The sequence below is a fragment of the Triticum dicoccoides genome, chromosome 6B (assembly GCF_002162155.2).
Source record: "Triticum dicoccoides isolate Atlit2015 ecotype Zavitan chromosome 6B, WEW_v2.0, whole genome shotgun sequence".
Taxonomy (NCBI): Eukaryota; Viridiplantae; Streptophyta; class Magnoliopsida; order Poales; family Poaceae; genus Triticum; species Triticum dicoccoides.
In genome coordinates, this window is record NC_041391.1 from 663,911,891 (window position 1) to 663,928,879 (window position 16,989).

The window sequence follows — 16,989 nt, forward strand, 5'->3', positions numbered from 1 at the left end:
GGGGTAAAAGTTTATATTTTCTTCAATCTATGCATCTACAGAATAAAATTCTTCAGAAAAATCCCAAGGCTGGGAAGGCTGGGGGGGGGGGCAATGGTCCCCCCGCCCTGAACATAGCTCCGCCACCGCCTCCACGGACCTGCAGTTGGTTCAAGGCGTTAGGGGTGCTCACGTTCTTTGCATGGGTGATCAGCGTCCCCGTCACAATCTTCACCACTGCCCTAGTCGCCGCTCATTCCGAGGGGTGATCGACGAGACATAAACACCATTAGTATTAATTATTGTATCTGCTGGTTTAGCAAACATGAGGAGCTATGTTGATATAATGTATGACACACTATTACTGATTATTATTAACGACTATTGTATTATTATTAATTAATATGAGTGCTAATTATTGTATAACTAGTAGGCATTTTATAAATATCCATCTCTACCTAGTTTTGTTTTATAATTTATAATATTGTAAAGAACAGGATTCGTGAGTCACCTGCCGCTTGGCCTCTATCTCTAGATCCTCTAATGTACGCATCGGGGCTTTGGGAGGCGGTTATTGGTCCAGGTGTAAGTGGCTATTGGCTAGCTCGTTGCTGTTGTGCGCTTGTTTTCTATAGCGCCAAGCCAATCCGTGACTTCATTGCAGACGGTGTATAGTGTATACTATGTTCTTATATACTCCCCTCTTAATAGTAATCAATAGCAGCTATCTATTGGAGTGGTATAGGAGCCCGTGGTGACCAGCATGTTGCCGCGAGTTTGATTCGTAGTGTGGTGCACTTTTTTAGTTGATTTTTTTGTCGCTCTAGTCAGTCGGCCAAAAGAAAAAAAACGATGCAAAAAAAGAAACAAATAAGAAAACAATCTGATGATGTCACAACTTAGATGTGAGATAATATCTCACATCTAGATGCGATATAGTCAGACCTCTTCCACATGGCAAAAATTCTTCTTCGAGCATGCATGGGCAGATCGTCATGAACTGGACTGCGGTAGCATAGCTCGCGCCTTACAGATAGATAGTCTGTCTTCCTAAAAATAAACGTTTTCAAACTTGGTATGCCTTGCGCACTCATACCACCATGGCTGCGTGGTGCTGACCATAAGTTAAAATGTTGAATGTGCATGCATGCATCCAGCTCGATGCTATAGATAACCGAGAAACATAGGAGCATGTACAAGATTATTAATGTGCTCTTGCCTGGTTTCAGTCTCACTTGGTGTCTAACAAGCACACCAAAAACAGTTGTCTCGTGTTGGGTTGGGAATGGGCAACTCAACCCTGCAGGCGGATGTCTCTCCCACGGCAATAGCCGTGGCGGCGCCACCCCACCTTTTTCTGTACCCGCAACTATTCCATCCATTTGGGCTCGTCAAACATGTCGTTGTTCGTTGTTGGCTCACTCTTCGTGTCATGGATAACCCAGCCAATGCCCCGGTTTTGTGCCAATGCCTCGTGTCGCCGTCCGTCAAGTTCTCGCTGTCGAGGGTGTCTCGAGAGGGAACTGGGGAAAGTTTTTTTGTTTGAACAAGACTCCGGGGTGCATTAGTGGCTACTTCGGTGCTTGTTCCTTTCCATTTTGTTTATTTATTACTTTCAAAATATTTTTACTATAGATGTTTCGAAAATTAATTAACATAAAATTTTAAACATTCACTAGGCATATAAGTAATGTTTATATACTGTAAACGAACTGTTCTTGCGATTTTTTTAAAATGTACTATTAAAAAATCATGACCACTGGTTCAAAAATACGTTTTGCGACTTTTTAGATAAATTTTTCATGAAATGTAAAAAATTATTCACACAGTTTTAAAAATGTTCTCTGTGTATTATTTAAACTGTTCCGTGTGCATTTTACAAATGTGGAGCATTTATTCAGATAGAAATGTTCAACATGTGTTCTAAAACAAATGTTCAGTGCGTATCTTAAAAAAAAGCTCCAACATGATGTTCTCTGTAGATTCCTGAAGATGATCTTGCCAATGCAGATGATCATCAACATACTCCGTCTAGGTTACGATGTTGCACTGATCTTTTACCACGTCGCCCCACCGAAGCCTGGCCCGATGCAGATGATCATCAACATACTCCGTCTAGGTTACGATGCTGCAGTGATCTTTTACCACGTCGCCCCACCGAGGCATGGTGCGATGGCCGCCCTCGCCGCCGCCGGTTGGGTAAGAACATGCTTTTCATTCTATGGTACACATGCAATTTATATTATACATGTGTAAGATGCTTCAAATGTTGCAGGTGATGCTTCATCTTCTATTCTCTTGGAGCACAACATTAAAATTCTTCCCAAGGCTGGGGGGGGGGGGTGGCGGGGGCAATTGCCCCCTGCCCTCAACCCGCCACGGCCTCCAGGGACCTGCGGTTGGTTCAAGGCGTTAGGGGTGCTCACGTTCTTCGCGTGGGTGACAGCGTCCCCGTCATAATCTTCACCACTGCCCCAGTCGCCGATCATTCCGAGGGGTGATCGACGAGACATATAAACACCATTAGTACTAATTATTGTATTTGCGTGGTTTAGCAAACATGAGGAGCTCTATTGATATACTCTATGCACACTATTACTGATTATTATTAACGACTATTGTATTATTATTAATTAATATGAGTATTAATTATTGTATAACTAGTAGGCATTTTATAAATCTCCATCTCCACCTAATTTTGTTTTATAATTTATAATATTGTAAAGAACCGGATTCGTGAGTCACCTGCCGCTTGGCCTCTATCTCTAGATCCTCTAATGTACGCATCAGGGCTTTGGAAGGCGGTTATTTGTCCAGGTGTAAGTGGCTATTGGCTAGCTTGTTGCTGATGTGCGCTTGTCTTCTATAGCGCCAAGCTAATCCCTAACTTCCTCGCTGATGGACTAGGGGGTACCAGCCTAGTTGGCCCACAGTTCATGGGTTAGGCCTACGATCCACCATTCTCATAAAGGAAGGACTCTAGAAGCCTCAAACTCTGGCATGATCGAGGGGGGCTCTGCCGAAGACTTGATGTGTACTACAATCTCTCCTTCGACCTCCGCCATGTGTAACTCTGGATTGACAACCGACCATGTGTAAGCCTAGGTACCACTCCGGCCCAACAACATCCTATGGGGACACAGAGCCGAAGTGTTATCCGACGACGAACCTTCGAGCCCGCAAGCGATGGGCATCAATTTTCTCATCCCATCCACCTCCCACATCGAGTACTAGCCGAGTAATTCGGGGCCTCCCAATGTCTATGATCTAGTCTACATACAACAAGACCCCGACAAAACTGATACGTCTCCAACGTATCTAAAATTTCTGATTGCTCCATGCTATTATATTATCCATTTTGGATATTTTATTTGCATTTATATGCTATATTATATTATTTTGGGGACTAACATATTAACCTAGAGCCCAGTGACAGTTTCTGTTTTTTCCTTGTTTTTGAACTTTTGGATAAAAGAAATACCAAACGGAGTCCAAATGAGCTGAAACTTTACGATGATTTTTTATGGACCAGAAGAAGCCCACGGAGTGTCGGAGATGGACCAGTGGGCCTACGTGCCTTAGAACTATTTGAGCATGTGTGCCGTTGGTTGTTGGCCTGGTACTTTCCTTGTGTTTTCTAGGTCTGGTTGTTGCGTTTCGTTACTCTGCCTTATAGCTTTATTTATAAAGTCGGGCATATACCTTTTACCTAAAAAAAATATAGTGAGCAATAGATGATTTCCTTCCGTGATGCACCTGAGATATGTGGTTTGTATGACCTATGGTTCACAGGGTTGTCCTATACTTGTGATAATAGAAGGCATGGAAGGAAAAGTGTTAAAGTTCGACTAGACCGCGCAGTGACAAATAATGAATGGAGCGACCTATTTTCTGATGCATCTGCGAAGTGCTGAAATCTGAGATGGGCTCTAGGCCCATATTGCAATTTCTGAAAAATCTCTAAGGGCCCATGTGGGTTATATGGCACTAGGTGTGGTGGGATGTTTAGTCCCACCCCGGAAGTGGAAGGAGAGTTGGAGTGGTTTATAAGGGTTTCTCTTCTACATGCTATTGGAGCTTGAGAAGAGAAGAGGCCCTCGCGCACTCCTCCTCCGCCGCCCGCCTCGTCACGACGCGCCGCGCCGCGGGTTGCGGGATTGAGCCGAGCCGAGCTCACACCTACGCGCTTATTTTTGCCAGTCACTAACGGAGAGTTTTCTGACAGCGATCTGAGACGTCGGATCGTGGGCTGTCACGGACTCGGACGTGGGTCGAGCCCACGTCTCTCCACGCGGCTGCGCCTATAAGTATGCGGTGTCTCCTAACCCTAGCCGCCACGAACAGATCACATCTGCTCACGCGCACGCCCACCGTCGTTCCTTTGCTGCTGCTGCCGCCGGTGACTCCATCCCGTCCGCCACGTACACGGTCGACGGGAGAGCAGGTCTCCGAAACCACGCCCTTCTGGTTCCTGTACGGGGTGAGGGGCGAATAGGTTTTTGGGCAGCGATTACGCGACTGCTCGCTTCCGATCGTCTACTTCCTCCACGTCCGCGTCGCCTTCGTCATCACCATGTCCACCGACGCCGACCGTGCCGCCGCCGAGAAAGCTGAAGCCGACAAGAAGGTCGCTGAGGACGCCGCTGCTGCCACCAAAGCCGCGGCCTCTGCGTGGCCTACTGGAGGGTATAACTCGTTTATCCCGCTCCTGATTATTTTCATATTAGCAGTACTAGCAGTATGTGTAGATTTGTCTACTGTTTGCTTAGTACGTGCATGTTTAGATCAGAGTCAGTACGTCATCAACTTAGTCAATGCCATGCTAGTGATTTACTCATGGATTAATTTAATCGAGAAATTGCCTATTTACTCAACAATCCAAAAACCTATTATGTGTAGGAATTTCTCGGCAAGTGGCTTTGCCGCTGCACTGAAACCAGATAAGTTTACCGGTACATACTTCAAGCGTTGGCAGACTAAGACCATGTTATGGCTCACGGCTATGAACGTGTTCTGGGTCACCGGTGTCTCCACGGGAACGATTGCTCCTGAACAGGAGAAGGCGTTCAAGGAGGCTACCGTTGTGTTTCTCAGAGCAGTTCTTAGCGTGATCGGAGATAAACTGGTCGACGCATATTTACATGTGCATGTCGCCAAGGACTTGTGGGAGGCGCTCGAATCTAAATTCGGGGCCGCCGATGCAGGGAGCGAGATGTATATTATAGAGCAGTTCCACGATTACAAGATGGTTGAAAACCGTCCTGTATTGGAGCAGGCTCATGAGATAATATGCATTGTTAAGGAACTTGAGCTTCTCAAGTGCGAGTTACCGGGCAAGTTTGTCGCGGGCTGCATAATCGCTAAGCTCCCTAATTCCTGGAGGAACTTTGCCACCACTTTGAAACATCAGAGGCGTGAATTCTCTGTGGAGGATGTCATTGGCCATCTGAGTGTTGAGCAGAATTCGAGGGCAAAAGACTCGCACGGAAAAGGGGCCGAAGGGACTTCTGTTGCCAACATGGTGAACCAGAAGAACTTCAACTCCCACAAGCCCAAGGGAAAGAACGGTGTCCAACACAATACCGACTTTAAGAAGAAGGGTAAGAAGACCTTCAAGAAGAACAAGAAGGACGAGGGTTGCTTTACTTGTGGTTCGGTTGAACATTGGGCCAACAAGTGCCCAAACAAGTACAAGAAGTCAGGACAGGACTCCAAGTCTGTCAACATGATTGTGGGCAACAATGAGAATGGTGCATCTGGGTACGGTAATTTATTTACTGTTTTTTCAGTGTTTCAACCCAACGATTGGTGGGTGGACACAGGTGCAGGTGTTCATGTGTGTGCTGACATTTCATTGTTCACTTCTTACCAGGTCACAGGTCACGGGTCCGTATTGATGGGGAATGGCGCGAGTGCTTCTGTTCATGGTGTTGGCACGGTCGATCTGAAGTTTACTTCGGGAAGGATCATGCAGCTGAAGAACGTGCAGCATGTCCCCGCCATCAAAAAGAACCTCGTTAGTGGCTCCCTTCTATGTAGAGAAGGGTTTAAGTTGGTTTTCGAGTCTAATAAATTAGTTGTTACAAAATATGGACTCTTTGTTGGAAAAGGTTATGAGAGCGGAGGGATGTTCCGCCTTTCCCTCGCAGATTTTTGTAATAAAGTCGTGAACCATATTCATTCGAATGTTAATGAATCTGAAGTTTGGCATTCACGTCTTTGTCACATTAGTTTTGGTGTTATGACGCGGCTAGCCAAGTTGGATTTAATCCCGAGTTTCACTTTAGCCAAAGGTTCTAAGTGCCTTTCATGTGTGCAAGCTAAGCAACCTCGCAAGCCTCATAAGGCCGCGGAGGAGAGACACCTGGCACCATTAGAACTCATACATTCTGATCTTTGTGAGATGAATGGTGTGTTGACTAAAGATGGAAAGAGATACTTCATGACATTGATAGATGATTCCACTAGATATTGCTATGTGTATCTGTTAAATACTAAAGATGAGGCTCTACACTACTTTAAAATCTATAAGGCAGAAGTTGAAAATCAACTTGAAAAGAAAATTAAACGAGTCCGGTCAGATCGTGGTGGAGAGTACTTCTCGAGTGAGTTTGATTCCTTCTGTGCGGAACACCGCATTATTCATGAGAGGACGTCTCCCTATTCTCCCCAGTCAAACGGGGTTGCCGAGCGGAAAAACCGTACTCTAACTAATCTGGTTAACGCCATGTTAGATACATCGGGTTTATTCAAGGCATGGTGGGGGGAGGCTATATTGACGGCATGTCATGTCCTGAATAAAGTTCCGATAAAGGATAATGAGATCACTCCCTATGAGAAATGGGCAAAGAGAAGGACAACACTCTTGTACTTGCGCACTTGGGGCTGTTTGGCGAAAGTCAACGTGCCGATCCCCAAAAAGCGTAAGCTTGGACATAAGACCGTGGACTGCATTAATTTGGGCTACGCTAAGAACAGCGTTGGCTATAGATTTCTAGTAGTGAAATCTGAGGTACCTGACCAGAAGATCGGTAAATTATGGAGTCTAAGGATGCTACGTTCTTTGAGGATATTTTTCCTATGAGAGATATGCAAAGCACTTCTAGACAGGAATCTGAGGAGACTCCTGAACCTGCCATCCCTATGGAATATTATGAACAAACCCATGATGAAAATCCCGAGGAGGATGACGAGGAAACCCTTGGTAGGGGCAAGAGACAAAGGACTGCAAAGACCTTTGGTGATGATTTCTTCGTGTACCTCGTGGATGATACTCCCACTTCTATTTCAGAAGCGTATGCCTCTCCAGAAGCTGACTACTGGAAGGATGCGGTCCGTAGCGAGATGGATTCCATCATGGCTAACGGGACATGGGAGATCACTGACCGTCCCTATGGTTGCAAACCACTGGGATGTAAGTGGGTGTTCAAAAAGAAGCTTAGGCCCGATGGTACGATTGAAAAGTACAAGGCTAGGCTTGTGGCCAAGGGCTATGACCAGCAAGAAGAGGAAGATTTCTTTGATACTTATTCACCTGTGGCTAGACTGACCACCATTCGAGTATTACTCTCGTTGGCGGCCTCACATGGTCTTCTCGTCCATCAGATGGATGTTAAGACGGCTTTTCTAAATGGAGAGCTAAAGGAGGAAATCTACATGCAACAGCCTGATGGCTTTGTGATAGATGGTCAGGAAAGAAAGGTGTGTAGGTTGATAAAATCTTTATATGGCCTGAAACAAGCACCTAAGCAATGGCATGATAAGTTTAATACAACTCTGACATCTGTTGGTTTCGTTGTTAATGAGGCTGACAAATGTGTATACTATCGCCATGGTGGGGTGAAGGAGTTATACTGTGCTTGTATGTTGATGACATACTGATATTCGGAACAAACCTCAAAGTCATTGAGGAGGTCAAATCGTTTCTATCTCAGAACTTTGAGATGAAAGACCTTGGTGTGGCTGATGTTATCTTGAACATCAAGCTACTGAGAGATAATGAGGGTGGGATCACACTTCTGCAATCCCATTACGTTGAGAAGGTGTTGAGTCGTTTTGGATATTCGGACTGCACACCATCTCAAACACCATATGATCCTAGCGTATTGATTCGAAAGTCCAAAGGCATGGCTAAAGATCAATTGAGATACTCTCAAATCATTGGTTCACTGATGTACCTAGCGAGCGCAACGAGGCCTGACATCGCGTTTGCTGTGAGCAAACTGAGCCGGTTTGTTTCCAAACCGGGTGATGTACATTGGCATGCTGTTGAGAGAGTTATGCGCTATATGAAAGGTACTATGAACTATGGACTTCACTATACCGGATACCCGTCGGTACTTGAAGGGTATAGTGATGCGAATTGGATCTCTGATGCTGATGAGATGAAGGCCACAACTGGGTATATGTTTACTCTTGGAGGTGGCGCTGTTTCCTGGAAGTCTTGCAAGCAAACGATCTTAACGAGATCGACAATGCAAGCAGAATTAACGGCATTAGACACATCTGGTGTTGAAGCAAGATGGCTTCGAGATCTTTTGATGGACTTGCCATTGGTTGATAAACCGGTTCCGGCTATCCTTATGAACTGTGACAATCAGACTGTCATCACCAAGGTGAAGAGTTCAAAGGACAACATGAAGTCCACCAAACACATAAGAATGAGATTAAAAGCTGTCAGAAAATTAAGAAACTCCGGAGTGATAGCGTTGGACTATGTCCATACGGCTAAGAATCTGGCAGATCCCTTTACAAAAGGGCTATCACGTGTTGTGATAGATAATGCATCGAGGGAGATGGGTATGAGACCCACATGAGTTGCCATGGTGATAACCCAACCTATATGATCGGAGATCCCGTGAACTAGGACCTGGGAAAACAAGCCAGTGGTGAACTGAGGAGAGTAACTATACCAACCCACTCCGTTGGAGATGCAATACTCTCGATACTGTATGGTAGGATGACTACGGTCTCAATGTGTTCCAAAGCTTATAAAAGCAAGATGCTATCCTACAGAGCGATCTTTGGAGGAACACACCTATATAAGCCCGACTGCTGGTCACAGTCTATGAGATTGGGGTGATCTCTAGTAAGCTCATGAATAGGCCAGGAGTGTGACTTATATGCTCCACCCGAGGGGTCAGCCTTCGGCAGCCTAATACTAGTAAGACATGTAGTGAAACTTCTTTACGCCAAACTGACAATTCAAGGCATAGTCCATTGTTCAGTTGTGAAGGAGTGTAGCCACTTGTTCTAGGTGAAGTTCAACCTTAACAGGTCTTTACTGAAACACTGGTATATCGAAACAGCAATTGAAACAGAGGACACAATGGGCCCTCGAGATCTGGTGGGGGATTGCTGAAATCTGAGATGGGCTCTAGGCCCATATTGCAATTTCTGAAAAATCTCTAAGGGCCCATGTGGGTTATATGGCACTAGGTGTGGTGGAAAGTTTAGTCCCACCCCGGAAGTGGAAGGAGAGTTGGAGTGGTTTATAAGGGTTTCTCTTCTACATGCTATTGGAGCTTGAGAAGAGAAGAGGCCCTCGCGCACTCCTCCTCCGCCGCCCGCCTCGCCACGCCACGCCTCGTCACGACGCGCCGCGCCGCGGGTTGCGGGATTGAGCCGAGCCGAGCTCACACCTACGCGCTTATTTTTGCCAGTCACTAACGGAGAGTTTTCTGACAGCTGGGCCACGATCTGAGACGTCGGATCGTGGGCTGTCACGGACTCGGACGTGGGTCGAGCCCACGTCTCTCCACGCGGCTGCGCCTATAAGTATGCGGTGTCTCCTAACCCTAGCCGCCACGAACAGATCACATCTGCTCACGCGCACGCCCACCGTCGTTCCTTTGCTGCTGCTGCCGCCGGTGACTCCATCCCGTCCGCCACGTACACGGTCGACGGGAGAGCAGGTCTCCGAAACCACGCCCTTCTGGTTCCTGTACGGGGTGAGGGGCGAATAGGTTTTTGGGCAGCGATTACGCGACTGCTCGCTTCCGATCGTCTACTTCCTCCACGTCCGCGTCGCCTTCGTCATCACCATGTCCACCGACGCCGACCGTGCCGCCGCCGAGAAAGCTGAAGCCGACAAGAAGGTCGCTGAGGACGCCGCTGCTGCCACCAAAGCCGCGGCCTCTGCGTGGCCTACTGGAGGGTATAACTCGTTTATCCCGCTCCTGATTATTTTCATATTAGCAGTACTAGCAGTATGTGTAGATTTGTCTACTGTTTGCTTAGTACGTGCATGTTTAGATCAGAGTCAGTACGTCATCAACTTAGTCAATGCCATGCTAGTGATTTACTCATGGATTAATTTAATCGAGAAATTGCCTATTTACTCAAGACGAAGCACCTGGTAAGCTCTCGTTCTGAGCATCTTCCCATTGTGCTTCGGTGTGAGCCGGAACAGGATGTGCAGCACCGGCCGGCCATGAGGCATTACGAGACTGCATGGGAGAGGGAGAGAGAGACAGGCTTATCGGAACGTGTAGCTAATGCATGGGTGAAAGCTCCCCGCAATATATATATATATATATATATATATATATATATATATGTATGTATGTATATATATATATATACATGGGTGAAAGCAGGTAACAGAGTGCATCTAGGTGATGTTCGGCAGGGGTTGAAGGACCTCATGGGGGAGGTGCACATATGGAGTAAAGCAAGGTTTGGCAATATCGTTCGTCAGCTAGAAAAGTCACGCAACCAGCTAGAGGAATTGATGGTGATGAATGCGGACAGATGAGAAATAAGAAGAGTTGAGGATCATATGAATGAATTATTATATAGGGAGGAACTCTTGTGGCTCCAACATTCAAAGGGTGGATTCGCTCAAGGAGGGTGATCGAAATACTAAATTTTGCACTGAAACGCAGTTTGGCATGCACGTAGAAATAAAGTCAAGTGCCTCTTGGATGATGCTGGAACAACTCATACTGATCAGACCGTCATGGGATCCATGATAACATCGTACTTCTCCTCCCTGTTCACTAAAGATGATATATAGCTTGGTGCGGGAACCTTTAGTCAATTTATTTGAGGCCAAGGTCACGGAATGAAATGTTGTGTGCTATAACATCAGCCAGAATAATCCTTCGCTTCTGCCCACGTGCGAAACTCCCATATAGGGTTTCCTTGCCTCTCGCCGGTGCCGCCGGTCCGCCTCATCTCCTATGGTCCTTGGACCATGGAGGCACGGTGGACCCCGGCCCTTACCGGCGGGAGGGCTTCGTTTTTAGATGCTTTTCTGAATTTTGCTAGGGTTTGTGTCATGCTCAAGAAGATGAGGCGGCGGCGGTTTCTTAAAGATGGAATAAGGTCCTCCCCGTCTAGCCCCCGTCCCGGTGATGTTTCAAGCATCGTCGGCATGTGGAGGTTTGTCTCCGACGGATCTCGTGGGATTCGGTCGGCTTTGTCTTCGATGGATCCGACTGGATTCGGTCTTCGTTCGTCTATGTTTGTGTGTCTGCAGGTTGGATCCTTTCGATCTATGCTTCTCTTCATCGGCGGCGGTTGATGTTCTGGTGCGCTAGTCCTATGGGGCCTTAGCACGGCGATTTTCCGACTGTCTACTACAACAATGTTTGCCCGGCTCCGACGATGGAGGGGCGATGACGGCGGCGCGCCTTCGACTCGTTCCAGTGCTTGTAGTCGTCGCTAGGTGGTCTACGGACCTGAATTTAAATTTTACTTCTAGTGTTCTTTGTACTACCTTGACAATTGATGAATAGATTGAAAGTTTTCTTGCAAAAAAGAAATGTTGTGTGCCAAGTTCACCTATAAGGAAATTTCAGATAGTCTTTGTCAGATCGGCCCACTAAAAGCACCTGGAAGAGATGGGTTTCCTGCCCCTTTGTTCAGAGAAATTGGGCTGTTTTATGGAGCGATATTATTTGCTATTAAAGAATTCTTCCAGTCAGGATTCATGCCAGATGGGGTAAATGAAACACCGAAGGTCAATGATCCGCAACGATTAACAGATTTTGACCCATAAACCTATGTAATGTTGTTTACAAAATTATGGCCAAGTGCTTGGTTAATAGGCTCAGGTCAATTTTGGATGAGATTATCTCTCCTGCTCAGAGCGCCTGGAAGTCTTATCATTGATAATACACAATTAGCTTTTCATTGAACACATGCCAGAGCGACGCTGCCAGCCCGATCCCATCATCCACTTCTCTCCCTCTCGCCGTCCGCCTCCATCATGGCCCGGCAAAAGATGACCACCTACGCTATGCTAACGCCAGAGCGACACCTGCTGCTCGAGGAGATCCGGGCTAGGCAAGTCGCCCCGTTCTTAGCGGGCCTTCCTCCGAATTCGTCGGAGTCGGAGAGGAGGAGGAGCAGATGGAGCCAGAGTAGCCGTCGGATCCCATGGAGGAGGAGGAGAAGGAGGCGGCGGCGGAGCTTGTTGCTGGCTTCGCCATGGTAGACGCCATGGTGGAGTTCAAGGTCGCCCAAGCGGCACAGCCTAGATGTCGGAGCTAGCCCCTCCCGGCCAACGCGTAGCTCCGAGAGGGTTGCGCAGTCCGTGTCGCCCTCCATCGTCCCCTTCCCTTGTCGGCCGCTGCTTCGCAAGGGCAGCGGTGGATGATAGTGCCCGCTCCGCCAGCCCAGAAGCACACGCGGAATCGGAGGTCTGCATCGCTCGCCGCGAGAAACACATCGAAGCAATCTGTGCGCTGTCATCGCGGGTTCCCATCACTACACCCGACGAGGACGAGCGACTCTTCATTTGGGTCTACCGCCGGTCGCCTACGACATCACAAATGTACTCTCGTTGATTCCACCGGAAGAACGCCAAAGCGCTCTAGCTTTCCATTGAGCATTCAGAGCGTGAGGCGGCAGAGGCAGCTTAGGTGGTGAAGGTCAAGCGGCAACAGGACACGCCCGTCCGGCGGCTGAAAGTGATCATCGTCCTCTCTCACTCCTCATCCGACAATGATGACCCACGCGCCTACAGCTGCGCTAACGACTGGAAGGACAAAGGACCGGCGAGGAAGTGGTGAAGATTCGTTGTCTCCACCTTTAATTTCAAGATCTTAGTACTGTAGTTTAAACTTGTCCGTCGTTTATGTGGATTATATGAACTTCGACGATCTATTGGAGATCCGTTGCTGATTGAAATGCGCATTTCTATTTCCGTTTGATGATCCACGTAGCTTTTATTTACCATGCTTTAGTATGGCTATAGGGTATCGGATATGAGATATACAAATATGAACGACCTGAATTGAGGACTACCCGGTCAGTATCCGCAGATGCGTCCGGACACGTCCACGTGTGTTTGAGAGGCCGGACTTTTTTTTGCATGGTAATACGTGTCTCATTCATATCATAAAGATTAAAGTATAAGTCACATAAGGACCGACATGACAAAACTGAAAAAATAGCAGGACATCTCTGAGCTTGACACCAACGTCCATCACCTGCCTCCGGCACCACGATAGCAGCCACCGAAGAAAAAAATGATGGATCACCTCCTTACCCGAGCTCGACGCGGCTCCATAGCTGATATGCAGCTTTGCGGACCTCCAAGGTGGCTCACCAAAAGTGAAGCCCTTACCGTTGAACGAATCAGACCGGGGCAACACCCCGGACACGCCATCGAACTCCAGATCTAGCACCCCACCGCGACTAAGACGTCGCGGAAGGAAACCATACCTGCCATTCACTAACCACGAACCCAGCACATGTTCCATCTTCTAGATGTCGTCGATGCATACCACAATCTGCATCCGCTCCTGGACTACCTCCCAAGCTCCGCGCCGACGCTGGAGCAAACGCCGTCGCAACGGCGGAGCCCGAGGACACATGTCCACCACGAGGATGTCGCCGCCGCCACGCCATCCTTACTTGAACAGACTGGTTTCCAAATCCATCCCCAACCATAGGACCAATGGCCTTGTCAAGGAAGGATCCGAAGAATCTTTATTCAGCGTTGTCATCATCGCCGCCGAAACAAAGACGATGAACAGCCTAAAAATCTAAAACTACGAGGGAGTAAAAACGATCCACACGCGTGGATCCGGCGACCCCCTCACTACCGACGACCGAGGTCGCCGGCGGAGGGGAGCCGCCGGAGGACGGCGCTGAAAGATTGGGTCTCCTGGCGGCGGCTAGGGTTTCCAACCGCCAGGGCCAGGAGGAAAACGATTCGATAGGTGTACGTCCTTATGCACATGTGCATACCTTTGAGAGGCCGGACTTGGTGACCACGCATGTAGATGCTTTTAGTTGATCTACGTAGTACGGATTTTTCTCCTTTATATGAATTTAACGTTCTTAATATGAGATCTCTGAATGTTGAGGAAGCAAATTTGAGATGTGATCGGTTATTGGCCGGGCACGTCAACGGGCATTTGAGCATCGGGATTTGCTGTCTGTGATTGTTGATGCTCTAACAGGAGTTCATGTACATCTCTCATTTTGTTTTAAGATGTAGTTAACCAAGTCTTAGTTAAGTGACATAGTATGTAAGAAGAAAGAAAAAAGAAAATAAGCCAGATCAAAACAATATAGCATAGACCGAGACGTGACGAAGTCTCGGTCAATTCAACTGAGATTTAACAAAAATGTTGTTTTAAATACACGTACGCATGGCTCAAAATAGAATAGATTTGAATGTAGACTGATAGGAAACAAACGCGTGACACGTCCGACAATGGCGACATGGGAGAGACCAGGGATATTATCCTGTCTGTTGTGGAAGAAAAGTTGTCTCCGATAAGGATTTTCTATTGCAGAAATTAAGAAAAGAAATATGAATATGGTGTACAGATGACCACAGAAGATCACCCACGAGTCGCTGCACGCATCACGGGCATGCCTCCGGCGCATACTGTGTGGCACCCCTACGACACCCACGACCGTACCATCCATCTGACACGGCGATGGATTTCAGATAAACTTATTTATGGGATGCACATCTCGAGACACAGCGTCAGTATTCAACAGCCAGGATCGTGCGGCCGTGGTGCATATATAGGCTCTAAAAAAGTGCATCCGGCACTGCCTGCCGTCCACACCACCAATTCTCCCACTTCCCCTGATTGGGCAAGAAGAGCAAAACCAATTCTCCCACTGCCTGCCGCCCACTCCACCAACTCAGCCGCCATCCATGGCCGCCTCCCTCTTCCGCCTCTCCCGGCCCCGCCGCGCGCTCCTCCCGTTCTCCGCCCACCGCGTCCCTCTCTCCACCCAGCCCCTCCCGCAACCCAGGGACCCGTCCTCCCCCAACTGCAACCGCGGCCTTCCCGCCTTCCTCTCCTTCCTTGCCGCCGCCGCAGCCGCAGGCGGAACCACCGCTTCCGTCGCTCTCTGCGATGCCGGCCCCGGCCACCGGTGCGTGCATGCCCATCCGATCCAAACGAGTCGCTCGATCGACTGTTCCGTCACTTCTCGCGTCGCTGACAGCGCCTTGTGCTTGCCTGTTGATTTGGCGCAGGGTCGGTGGGAAAGACAGCGCCGAGCTGGTGGTGCGTGGGGAGCGCAAGCGCGTGCCAAAGGAGTTCATACAAGAGCTCGCATCCTTCCTCGGGGTAAGTGAAATGAATTCGAGTTCCGCGCTGCCATTGCCGGCGTACCTTGTGTTTGATGTTCTTGCTGTCCGTTGATTAATCCAACCCACACATGCATGCTCAATTGCTCGCTCACTAGGTGGCCGGGTTGCTGCTTTGCAGCACAACCTGACGGTGGATTACGAGGAGAGGAGCTTCCACGGGAAGCCGCAGAGCAGCTTCCACAAAGCAGTCAGCGTGCCCGACGTCGTCGTCTTCCCAAAGTGATCTCACCCGGCACACACTGATAGTAGATCCGTTTTGCTGGTTTATTTATTTATACGCCAAGCTTGCTCCATGTACTGTAATGCCTCCATTACTGATTTGCAGGTCCCAGGATGAGGTGCGAAAGATTGTGATGGTTTGTAACAAGTACAAGGTATGGTAGAAAAAGAGTCAATTACATTAGGGGTGCAACAACTTGGCGTAAATGCTCACTTCGATGTACACCACAATTTCTAGCACCAAAGTGACCGTTTACGCCAAGTTGTAGCACCACCAGTGTAATTGACTAGTAGAAAAAAATAGCGTGCTACAAGATTTACCGCCACCCTTCTCTAAATGCTATACAAGTTATAGCGTGATAATAGCGTCTTATATTTGAAAACAGTGTTTTGCATAAAAATGTCAAATATATAAAAAAATTAAGACATTCATAAACTTACAAGAAAAGGGAAGACTCCAAATTAAACAGAGAGGCATACAAAAATACAAGAGCTATGTTCTACGCTCCTAATTAAACAGAGAATCATCGACATCGGCGCTGTGTTGCTGGGTTGGAGGCGTGGTTGACGCCGCTACTTGGAGGGGGAAGAGAGGCTGCTGCCGCTCATGAACTGTCGCCCCCGCCTTTGCTCGCAAGTCACGAACGCCAGCTTCGTCGCCGCCCTCAGTCACAAGCTGGTGGAAATTGATGATGATTTGGCTAGGTTAGGTTGTATGCGTTGCGTTTGTGAGAGTGAGTTGGGCCAATGCGATGCGGCGATGCCTGATGGGCTGTTATGTAATACATGCTAAAACGGTACAACTTATTTCGTTTACCGTCAAAATAGTGCGCTATAGCGTGAATAGCGACGTAGCGAGCAAATTAGTTAAAACGTAACGTGACCCTTCCAGATATGCTATAGTGACACTACAACGTCGAAATAGCGTGCTACTTTTTCGTTGTACATTAGCCTAAAGGAACATCATATGTTCACTGTTTTGCAAGAATTACTGGTTTGGATTCTGTATCCTGTACTTCTGGTTTCCACAACAACCCATTTCCATGATTGTGCCAGCTAGCTGTGCCTTTTCTTTTTTATATTGATCTCAATTCAAAAGAAATGAGCCAGTTTACATGGGAAACGGGGTCAAAAACTGTGATCCAGTTCATGTGTGGAACTGGATCAGAAACCTTGATAGCCCGAGGGGCAATACATCTTGCGGAGGCAAGAATGTA

At 47.8% G+C, this 16,989-nt stretch overlaps 1 protein-coding gene across 1 annotated transcript in view; it reads left to right on the forward strand.

The window, feature by feature from the left end:
• Positions 1–15,024: 15,024 nt before the first annotated feature.
• Positions 15,025–16,989, forward strand: part of LOC119321895 (D-lactate dehydrogenase [cytochrome], mitochondrial-like) — a 21,209-nt gene continuing 19,244 nt past the window's right edge. The window contains exons 1-4 of the mRNA XM_037595407.1: positions 15,025–15,333; positions 15,437–15,530; positions 15,672–15,772; positions 15,879–15,927. Of these exons, the coding sequence (XP_037451304.1) occupies positions 15,110–15,333; positions 15,437–15,530; positions 15,672–15,772; positions 15,879–15,927 (468 nt within the window). The 5' untranslated portion in view covers positions 15,025–15,109. The remainder of the gene's footprint in view (positions 15,334–15,436; positions 15,531–15,671; positions 15,773–15,878; positions 15,928–16,989) is intronic.